Source organism: Ochotona princeps, chromosome 10, assembly GCF_030435755.1.
Source record: "Ochotona princeps isolate mOchPri1 chromosome 10, mOchPri1.hap1, whole genome shotgun sequence".
Lineage (NCBI taxonomy): Eukaryota > Metazoa > Chordata > Mammalia > Lagomorpha > Ochotonidae > Ochotona > Ochotona princeps.
This window is the reverse complement of record NC_080841.1, coordinates 14,538,615-14,549,254: the sequence shown is the minus strand read 5'-3', so window position 1 is coordinate 14,549,254 and position 10,640 is coordinate 14,538,615. Positions and strand designations below refer to the sequence as shown.

The 10,640-nt window shown below is 53.5% G+C and overlaps 1 protein-coding gene across 1 annotated transcript; it reads right to left on the bottom strand.

Annotated features, from left to right (window-relative positions):
- Window positions 1–4,749: 4,749 nt before the first annotated feature.
- BTG2 (BTG anti-proliferation factor 2) lies at window positions 4,750–6,598 on the bottom strand. Its single transcript, XM_004578745.4, has 2 exons — window positions 6,125–6,598; window positions 4,750–5,235 (listed from the first exon to the last, which is right to left on the bottom strand). Exons 1-2 carry the CDS (start codon window positions 6,420–6,422, stop codon window positions 4,901–4,903), a joined length of 633 nt encoding a protein of 210 aa, XP_004578802.2. The 5' UTR covers window positions 6,423–6,598; the 3' UTR covers window positions 4,750–4,900.
- Window positions 6,599–10,640: the final 4,042 nt, after the last annotated feature.

Sequence of the window (10,640 nt, the reverse complement as noted above, 5' to 3'; positions counted from 1 at the left end):
TGAAATGCCAGCACTGCAGACAGTGACTTAGCCAGGTAAGCCACAACACCAGCACCAAGATTGTGAAGATTTGTACACAAAGAATGGAGATTAGGGGAGAGGCCACAGATTACTTGGCTAGTGGCAACCACAGGCCTTCTTGAAGGTTCTAGCAGATACTGTTGGTTTAACAATGGTCCCTTTCTATTCTGGCAGACCAGAGTGTCTGTCCTCACCCCTGGACCAACTTAGTCCCAAAGGTAGGAGCTAATCAGGTCTTTGTGGTCTGAGTCCTGCTGACACTGTGACACTGAAAGGTTCCAGGCCCGTTCCAAGTCACCTATGTCTCTCACTTGTCAGTGACAACATTCAGAAATGGGTGCTGTTCTCAGTTGCACTTTACCAGGGGGGGCATCCTAAGGCCTGCTCTGGAGGCCCCTTCTCACAGGCTGCATGAGCAGTGAGCAGAGTTCAGACTGGCCAGCCTGCCCCAGGGCTGAGTTCCCAAACCTGGCAATCCCGCCTTGCCTCGCCATGCATGGACATGGAAACCTTAGCAGGTAGGTGGGCAGCTGTCTGACCCGAGTAGGAGATGTATTGCTCATTCCTCTTTGCAGGTCGAATTACCTTTTGGTTGAGCTAATTGAACAGCATGGTAACAATGGTGGGAAATGCCCCCCGCCTCCAGTGACAGCCAGGGTATAATGGAGATGACTTAGAGATCCAAAGCTGAGGAAGAGAACAAGAGTCGTTTCATCTAACGCCCACATTTAGGCACCAGAAAGCAGAAGGAGCTTGTCCAGACGCATGCCGTGGGCCAAGAGGCAGAGTACTTAACCCAGCACAGAACTCTTGTCCAGTGCTGCTCTTGGTGGGGCCAGGGAGGCTGGCGCAGCTGAGGCCAGGGCCCCAATGTCCCCACTATCTTTCCTCCCAAAGGGTCTGGAGGTACAGACACTGGGCCCCCAGAAGTGTGTTTCATCCTCTATCCCCCACCCAAAGCTTATTTGCTGCCACTTCAAAGTCTTTCCCACCCAAAAGTCCTTATCGGGAGCCAGGATGGGCTCTTAATCTTCCACTCTCACGGCCTTGTCTACACACTCTGGGGAGGTGCTTTATCACCTCCTAACAGCTGACCAAGCACAACATCTGCCCAGCTGGCTGGCACTGTTTACCAACTAGGGAGGCCAAAAACGGCATGAGCCAACCAATGCCTTGTCTCTGAAGGCAGGAAGGCCACCAGCTGCCACCACAGCAGTTCCAGGTCAGGACCTGGGACCCTCAGCTGGTCACGGAGTGCTCTCCACCGCTGCTGAAGTTGCATGGATCATAGCAGCCTCTCACGTGGGCTAGGAGTCCAGAACCACCCCCAGAAGAACGTGCCATTCTGTAGTTTCCTTGGCTTGAAGACACAGAAAAGTGTTCAGGTGTCAGCCTCTTTCTGCAGATAACCTTGTCTGAATGCCAGGCTTTGCGCCACACAGCAAGAGGTCCAGCATGCCCAGCACCAGGACGGGCAATGTGTCTGCAGTCCTAGGCCTGTCCCAACACCCACAGCATCTGCTCCTATTACTGGGTAGTTAGGACAAATGTATTAGAAGCTACAAGCAAAGATGGGATTCTTTTATCCAGCAACCTATTGATACTAGTGGGTCTCCATTATTGAGTCTGTTGGTGACATGGCTGTCCTGGCTATTCACCCCAACCCCCATGCACAGAATCAGCATCCCACACCCAGGTTCCGTGGTCCACACCCAAGCCAGCACACCCAGGACCCAGGCTTGCCGACAAACATCATGCAAGTGTGGAGAATGGAGCACTGTGGCTCACAAATCCCCACGCTGGAAATTTAGTTTAAATTCAGCCCTCCTGGGGCCAAGAAGAAACTAGATCAAGGTCAAAAACATATTGGTACTCTTTCCCAGAGAAGCTGATGTCAAAGCCACCTAGAAAAAAAAGTCGAGCTGAGGAAGACTGCTCTTATTCTCTTGCAGAATCCTATGCCTGGAGCCAAAGAGCCTTTGGCTCTCACATAGGTGTTTTCCATGGGAGGAGGTGGCTCTGTAACTAACTTATGGCATTGGGCTTCAGCCATACATTCAGCTTCAATGCTTAGTCTGTCTAATGAGAATGGTAGGTAGCAAACAGCAAGGGAGCATGTCTTCGGAATTGCCAAGAATCTTGCCCTAGCCTGCAAAGGGGTTCATTATCCTTTGCCCATCACTCCACTTTGTCTTGATCATTTTTAGTATATTCAGTGCTCAGTGTTTACTAACAACACAGGCCTGCTGGCTGGCTGGGTGGGGGGCTAGTTGGACGGATCGGCAAGCAGGTGGGTAGACGGATGGATCGTGAGTGGATGGAAGGATGGCTGTCTGGATTGTTGAGTGCGTAAAGCAGATGGATGGATAGATCAACGGATGTTAACAGATTTATGACCAGATGGGATGATGGATTGGTGAATGGATGGGCAGGCGGATGGATGGATAAATGGATTAATGGGTGACCAGATGGATGAATTATGGATAAATAAAACTGCACTAGTAAGGACAGGATGGCCAGGATGGAGATGGGCTAGACCAGGCATGCTTAGACTTTAAGAATCCTGCTGCCTCTAGTGTCTTCAGGGGGACTGCTAGCACAAGTGGGAAGTCAGGGACCCTCCCCGGGAAGAGGGGATGCTTGGAGGCATCTCTCCTACACCAGCCACGTGCTGCAGTTCAACTGGAAAGGAGCACTCTGAAACACAAAGGATGTGGGTCTGAGAGCAAAAATGTAAAGTACCAGCATGGGAATTTTACCTTCTCTATACCACACAACTTCATCTGCTACATTTTTATTAAAGTAACAAAAAAAAAGTGTACATTTGTCCATAAAGCTGTCTGTTTTTCCATATAAAACAGTAGGGTACAACTAGGAACCTTTAAATCTTTTCTGTCAGAATAGCTTAGAAATGCACTTTATTTTTTTACTTAGTGGGAGAGACAGTCCTGCTCAACAGTCCAGCTCTGGGGTTTTGTTTTTAAAGTGAACATCGGAGAGGAGAGAGATGAAACATGAGACCATGAGGCTGCTTCTCAGGAGCAGGCCCCTGCATATGACGGGACATGGAGTACCGTCCACAGCAATTCACAGCTTGGCTCTGACCCACAGGCCAGGGAGCTAGCTCTCAGGTCTGCAGGCCCACAGCGGAACGTTAAAGCAACAGACTGGAAGCAACTGAAGGCAACGCGGAAGCCTGAATCGAGAAGGAGGCAGAACTGGTGGGGAACAGGTAGAGAGGGAGTTTGGTAAATAGCACCTTTGTGTCAAAATTGGGCGGTTAAGAAATCTAGGAAAGGGGACAGAGGGCTGAGGAATGTTCTGGGGGAGAAGATTCTGCACTAAGGAGCAACAGTAGAAGTATGGGGCAGGGACAGCCAGGTTGACCAGATGCCCTAGGCCCATCCTTTCTAAGTGATTCAGTGTGGAAAGCAAGGCTTTCTAACACTTTACCGAAGTCTCTGAAGTTCTCAAGGTGGAGGACTTCTTTCAAGGCAGGTCTCTGTCTCCAACCCAGATCAGGAAATATTGCACATGTCTACAGATTTGGATTGTAAGGGTGGGGGGAGGGGGATACGGCAGCCTCACCCACAGGTGCTCTGAGCACAGCAAGTAGAAACAGTGCCCAAGGTTTGGCTTTTAATGTCAGCCCTCCTCCTCTGGGGGAGTAGCAAGGAGTCCTGCAGAACAGGGGGCGTTCTCCCACTCAACCACAGAACACCTGTGAGGCTGGCCCTGCCCCCTCCACCCCCCACCAAGGCCCAAGGAGAGGAGGAAACACGGTTCCTGAACCCACCTGGGCTCTGGGAGCCTCTGAGAGCCCCTCCAGGGACCTTGGGGGCATATTGCACAGGGACTGAGAACTCTTGACCTTGGAAGAAAGGGCAGCTCCAACCCAGTGGGCAGCACAGACAGGAGTGTTGTGCTTTCGCAAAAGAAGGCAATAGCAAAGGCCCCCCGGGGACTGCTGGGGGCTCTCGAGCCACCCCCTCCGGGGGAATTACAGAAGCACCAGGACTTGCACGCGTGGTTCTAAAAGGAAGGGTTTGGGCCAAAAAGACATCCTCAATGGATACTCTTTGGGTCCCCAAATTACACTGCAGATCACCCCTAAAATATCCACCACACAAACACGCAAAGCAGAGCAAAGCAAAAGCAAAGGTTTTGTGCAGAATTCCCTCCCCCACCCCTGCCTTACCCCTTGGGGTGCGGGGGCAGCTTGGTGGTGGTGGGGTGTGTGTGGGTGTGTGTGTGTGAGTGAGGCTTCAGATGCCTGACTTGGGAGCAACTTCTGCAGGCCCCTGAAGGTAGAGTTAGAGAAAAGCTGCTTTGACCGAAGAGAGCACAAGAGGAATTTGCGTTTCCTGCCTAGAATCTCAGCAGAAAAGAGAACATTAAGCCACATAGGATTGCTGAAGTCCAGGCTTGAATGCCCCTGAGTTGGAGAGAGGCCAGGGAGGGCAAGTGTCCCAGTGGGGAACAGGAAGGTTTGAATGTCACCCCTGTTCTGCCCCAGGGCTGCCCCCACCTCTCACTTCACAGTAGTTGGCTCCTGGCTCTCTGGCGTGCCCCTCCCCACCCTTGCACAGGCAGACACTGGCTTACAGGCTCCACACTTTGAAAGGCACCTGGGGAGGCCACTTTCAAGCAACTCCCTTTAAGGATTTGTGTTTTTTTGTTTTTCTTTAAAAAAATCTTTTGGTTGTTTTTCCTCCTCTTTTCTTAAAAAAAAAAAAAAATATATATATATATATATAAATAGCTCTTCATGTAAAAACACAGTTCCCCAGGTTGAGGTATGCGGCGGCCTGTGGTCACGGCAGGATGAGTTCAGCATGGAGCCGGCCGGCGGCAGGTGGCTGCGGCCACAGCGCGGTGTCTAGCTGGAAACGGCCATCACGTAGCTCTTGGAGGGGCTGCTTCTGCCCAGCAGCATCTGGTTCTTGCAGGTGAGAAACCCGCAGGAGGCAGTCACCGGGGCCTCCTCGTAGAGGACACAGATGGAGCCGTCCTCCCCGATGCGGTAGGACACCTCATAGGGGTCCACCCACAAGGTCAGCTCGCTGGGCAGCAGCTGGTGCAGCTGGGGCGGGCTGAGTCCGATCTGGCTGGCCACCTTGCTGATGATGGGGTCCATCTTGTGGTTGATGCGGATGCAGCGGTAGCCAGAGCCCTTGGAAGGCTTTTCGGGAAACCAGTGGTGCTTGTAGTGCTCTGTGAAGACAGGGCGGAGGATGCCCTGGTTAGAGCAACACGAGAGGGACTGGGGCACTTCGACTACAAGGCAGGGACCAGAATGGACGCAAGGAGAGGCAGGGGGTCTCCAGAAGGGGAGGTGGAGAGACCCCTCCCCTCTAGTAGGCCAGGGGTGAGGGCCTGTGACAGGGGGCGCCAAAGCTCTCTGGGCTGCTTTCAGCAGCCCGGAGGTGTGAGGAGGGAAGGCATGTCCAGACAGGAGCTCTGGGGACTTCAGAGCCACGGCTCAAGGCCAAGGAAGCTGCCAGCTCTGATGGAACCAGAAACAGCCCCTGGGCCTCCCGTTCCGGCCCAGCGGCTCATTTCCTTCCTTCCGAGGAGTGGACATGGGTAGCTGGGTCGAAACTTTGTATTGTTCTTCGGTGGGCAGAACCCAGCGCCAGCCAAGCTGGCTGAAACGGAGCTGGGTCTCCTCCCCAGGCAACCGCACATCCGCGTCTCACGCCTTCTCCCCTCGTGCGGGTACTGGCCCCTGTCTCTCAACACCACAGTCAGTGGCGGACGGCTGAGACCGACCACAGAACAGAGAAGACAAAGGGAGCCCACGTCCAGAGAGGCAGACTGGAAAAGCCTCCCGTGCGCCTTCTCCCACAAGGACCCCCTCGGCCGGTGGGGTTTCGTTGACCCGCTCTTTGCTTCCAAGGTCCCAGGTGTTGGGTCCCAGCGAAGGTGTCGAGCACCCGATCAGATCCACAGTACCCTCTGTCGGGGGCACAACCGGGGAGCTCAGATCAGCTCCCTGGGATAGAGAAGCGCGCTCAGCCAGAACCACCCGACCCCGAAAGCTGAGCGCAGGGGAGACACGAAAGTCCCTCCGGCGGGGAGGGGGCCGAGGCCCGGCGCTCACCTGTTAACGCCTCCTGGAGCGCCGCGCTGAAAACCTTGAGTCTCTGCTCGCTCACGCAGCCCCGCGTCCTCAGGAGGCTGGAGAGGAAGCCCACGGCAGCAGCGATCTCCGGGACCATGTCGGTTCTCTGCCCGTGGCTCACGTCCTGCGTAACGCCGGGAGCAGGTGGAGGTGTCCGCGGGTCCTGCCGGGGAGCCAGGGTCGCCGCCTGGCCGCTCCTCGAGCTCTGCGCGGACTTCCCCGGGACCGCGCCTTTCATAGGCTCCGTGAGGGCGGGGCCAGCGGCGGCGGTGCCCATTGGCGAAGGACAGGGGACGCCGGTGGGGTCGCCGTGGACACGCCTCACCCCTCCTCCGCCCCCGCCACCTCCTCAGCGCTGAGGTCATCGCCTGCTGACGTCAGTGCTGGGAACCTGCAGCGGCTCCCGAGCTGCGGGCGGGCGGAGAGGGGGTGGAGGGGAGACCAGGGAGGGGAGCGAGTGGAGGAAAGGCGGTACCGTGGGTGCTCCACGCGAGAGGCGTCACCCTGCAGCGGCGCTTTCGCTCCCAGTCCGTTTGTTTTGGTGGTGGGCCAGGGGCAGTGTTGGAAGGCGTTTTCTGTCCCCTGGTTCTCGCTTTCCTTCCTCTTCCAGTTGGTCTGCTCCCGGCCGCGCCCGTTTTACCCCGTCCACTCCCCCTCCACGGTCTTCTTATTGGAGCCAGCCTTGGGCTGGAATACCTGTCCTTCCCACTAACATCCGAGAAACTGGTGCAGAGTCCCGGAATGGGGAGATCCTCTTTTTCTGTTAGAGGAGTCAAGCCTCCGAATTCCCTGTGAGCACCCCCCAGTTTCCCGGTCCCTTTCCTGACCTGTGCCTTGCCAGCTGTGCCAGTCCCTGGCCCCTTCATGGTGTCTGCTCGCTCCTCTCCCTTTCTGTCTGTGTGTTAGGTTACCATGCACCATGCACCTGTGCGACCTTCCCCTGCGTGCATTTCCTGTCAGCACCCCGGAAGCAGGCAAGGCCGGAGTCCGTTACTAGGAGTCTGATACCCGCTCCAAAGCCAGCCCCGTTCCTGATCTGCTCCAGCCCAGACCTCCTGCCGGCAACATTCAGCCCCACCTGTAGTCCCTGCCTTCCTTGAGCTCTGCTCCTCAGGTCTGGTCCCAAGACCAAGGATACCCTGTCATGAAGGGCTAAAGTCGCTCCTTCAGACCATCCTGAGCCCCCCCCCCCCCGCCCCAGGTTCTGCCTCTCTCCGGGTTCACTGTCCTCACTGTCTCCTGGGTACCAGGGCAGCCATGCAACCCAGATGGGACATGCTGCCCATTCCTCGTGCGCCCCAACATGTTTGGCCTGCTGCTCTTCGATCTTATCTGTTTCTACCTCCTGGACTTCTCACTGCCTCCTTCCTGCCGCTCTAACTCCCCCAGACTCCTGAAGACACTTTCTTTTTTAAAAGATGTGTTTATTTATTTTCTTTGAAATGCAGCGTTACAAAGAGAGAAAAAGAGGGATAGAAAGAGAGCTTTCATCTGGTGGTTCACTCCACATGTTGGCTGCAACAGCCAGGGCAGAGCGGGGCTGAAGCCAAGAACCAGGAGCTTCTTGGTCGCTCACCTGGGTCACAGGGGGTGCTGAAGAATCCACTTTGCTAGGCCACAGCACCAGCCCTTAAGACACTTTAAAAAATGCAATTATGTATCTCACTGAGAGTGATAGGGGGCAGGGAAGGAAGAAAGAAACATCTGCTGTTTGATTTCCCTAATGACCACAATGGCCAATCTGAAGCCAGGAGCCTGGAACTCCATCCAAGTCTCCCTCCTGGGTACTTGGAGGCTGTCTTCCAGTGCTTTCCCAGGCACATTGGCAGGAAGCTGGGTTGCAAACTCTTGGGATTGAAAATAGCACTCTTTTCTTTTACAAAAAGAAATTTTTAAAGATATTTATTTATTTTATATTAGTTACATTGCTTTATGTGACACAGTTTCATAGTCTCTGGGATTCCCTCCATCCTTCCCCATGCCCTCCCCCCATGGTGGATTCCTCCAATTTGGTGCAATATTACAGTTCAAATTCAGTCAAGATTCTTTCGTTGCAAGCATATACCAAGCATAGAGTCCAGCATCTTATTGTCCAGATAAATTCAATGGTTTCTTGGGGAGACCATCTCTGGTCTGAAGGCAGAGCTGGCAGAATATCATCCCAATCAATTAAAAGCCACAACATAATGTTATTTACATAGTTGAGAAGAATATATGCCCATGTGGGCCACTGATTAGGGTGGGAGGGTCATGGCATGGAAGAATGAGGGTGGGACAAATGTTTCCATTTTTTTTTTCTTTTTCTCCTGTATCTGTAAGGAGGCTGGGAATGCAGGGGGCTGCTCCTTGCTGCCAGACTACATCAGCACACACGGATGGGAGAACGATCATTTGATGTCATCTTAGCGACCCCAAATGCGGAGAACAACGTTCTGAGGGTGTTCTTGGAGTCATTTTGATAGTTCTGAGACATTATTTTCGTTGTTCCATGATTGTGGAAAACTTTCCAAGGTCTGTTAGCTGACCAAGTCCACACTTAGCCAAATGCAGAGAAGAGATGACCAAGTTCATCTTAGTGCATTCACAGACCCAAGGACATGCTGCAAAGCTTGACCAGGAGAGTTGTCCAACCTGTCCTGCATTCCATCCTCTGATGAGGCACTCAGTGCACTCTGCCAGCCTAGATGAGCTGGCTGTCATGTCTCTCATGTGCATCAGGGTATGCTGTCCACTGCACAGGCATCACTAACTCAGGAGGCCAGATTCCACATATGCACTCCAGAGTTTAGTCACATATCTTATGATTTTCTCTGAGGCCAGAGTTTGTCTAGGGGTCTATCTCCCAACAAGCCTTGTCTGGGGTGACCCCAGATCTGACTCCTATGCGCTCCATCTAGTGCAGGATCTGGTTTAGTCTGCCACTCGCATCAGCCTTCACATATACTGGTGAATGCAGCTGCCTGATCAATTCAATGCCTAGCTCCATTTCCCATGCAGAACATGGGTGCTACAACCAACCCAATTTGCCACTAACCCAGCCACTGGCACACCAGAGGGTGTCACGGCCTAGTTGGGGCGACCCTTAATTACCTCCACCAGGCCTGCCTTCAGGCCCAGTTCCTGCATGTGCTGGCATGTCCAGCAGTCTAATCTGGCCTGCATCATATCCCGTCTAGCTCTCATACATACCATCGGTGCCACGACCTAGCCCTGCCCAACCTGCCCGCAACTTTAGCTCTGTTTTTTTTTTGAAAGTTTTTTCTTTTTTCTTTCTTTTTTTTTAAAATAATCTTACTTAGTTGATTAGGGTACAAAGGGTCAAGGGCTACAGGAAAGTGGGTAATATCATTGTTTCCACACTAATATCATCACTTTTTCCCCCTGCATCCTTAGCTCTTATGTGAACTGGCAGGTAAAATGGCCTAGCCTGGCACAGCCTACACCCATCCTGGCTTCTGCATGTGCTAGTGGGTGATAGGGCTTGGCCCAGGTCAGCCCAGCCCAGCCACCCCTTCTTCCCCAAGCCAGCTTATACACATGCTGGTACAACCCTGCCTGGCCTGGCCTACCTCCAGCCTTGGCTGTCGTGCTCATCAAGGGGAACTGTGGCCTAACAGGAGAGTTCTTCAAGTTGCTCCACCAGGCCAGCTCCCAGACCTGGATCTCATGTATGATGGCAAGTTCTAGGTCCCTGCACAGTCTAACCCCCAGTCTTGACCCTTGCATGTGCTGGTGGCTGCTGTGGCCCTACCCATCCCTAGACTCGATTCTCTGGTGTACCCATGCTTGTTGCAGCCTGGGCCTGGGCCAGCACGTCCTGCTCCCAACCTTGGTTCCCATGTGTATCAGATAAGGTCCATGGTCATGCCTAGATTGACCCAACACTACTCCCTGCTCTCACACAAACCAATGGATACTGTGGATCCACAGGGGTGAGCCTACATATCTCAGAATCTGCTCCCAAACGTGGTTCTCTTGTATACTGGTTGGTGTCATGGCCCAGTGTTGTGTGGTCCACTCCCTGCCCTGGACACTCACTGCCCATACTGTAGTCTAACCCTGCCAGGCCCCCCAACCCTAACTTTTGTGTTTGCCAGCAGGCAGTGAGTGATACTACCTAGCCCAGCCCAGGTCTCGATGTGGACAGGTGCATTTGCCTGAACCTGACATGCCCTCCGACTTCCCCTCTCTAAACCATCCAGTCTCAACTCCCTCATTTACCTGCAGGTGCAGTGGCCTGGTCCATGGAAGCCTGCAAAAGTCATCACACAGATGTAAAGTACTCCCTTAGTGGCCCCCACTCACACATCCTCAAACCCTGTTCCACAGGTAATCCACACACTCCCTGCTGCTGTGGGCCCCAGGGTGGTCTTCCTGCAGGCCTGCTGGCCCCCTCCCGCAAACCTTTCAAAAAAAGAAAAAAAAAAAAAAAAAAGAATAGGCAACTATGCTGTTTGAAGATCAATTCGGCATTAACCAGGTCCAGAATGCTCGA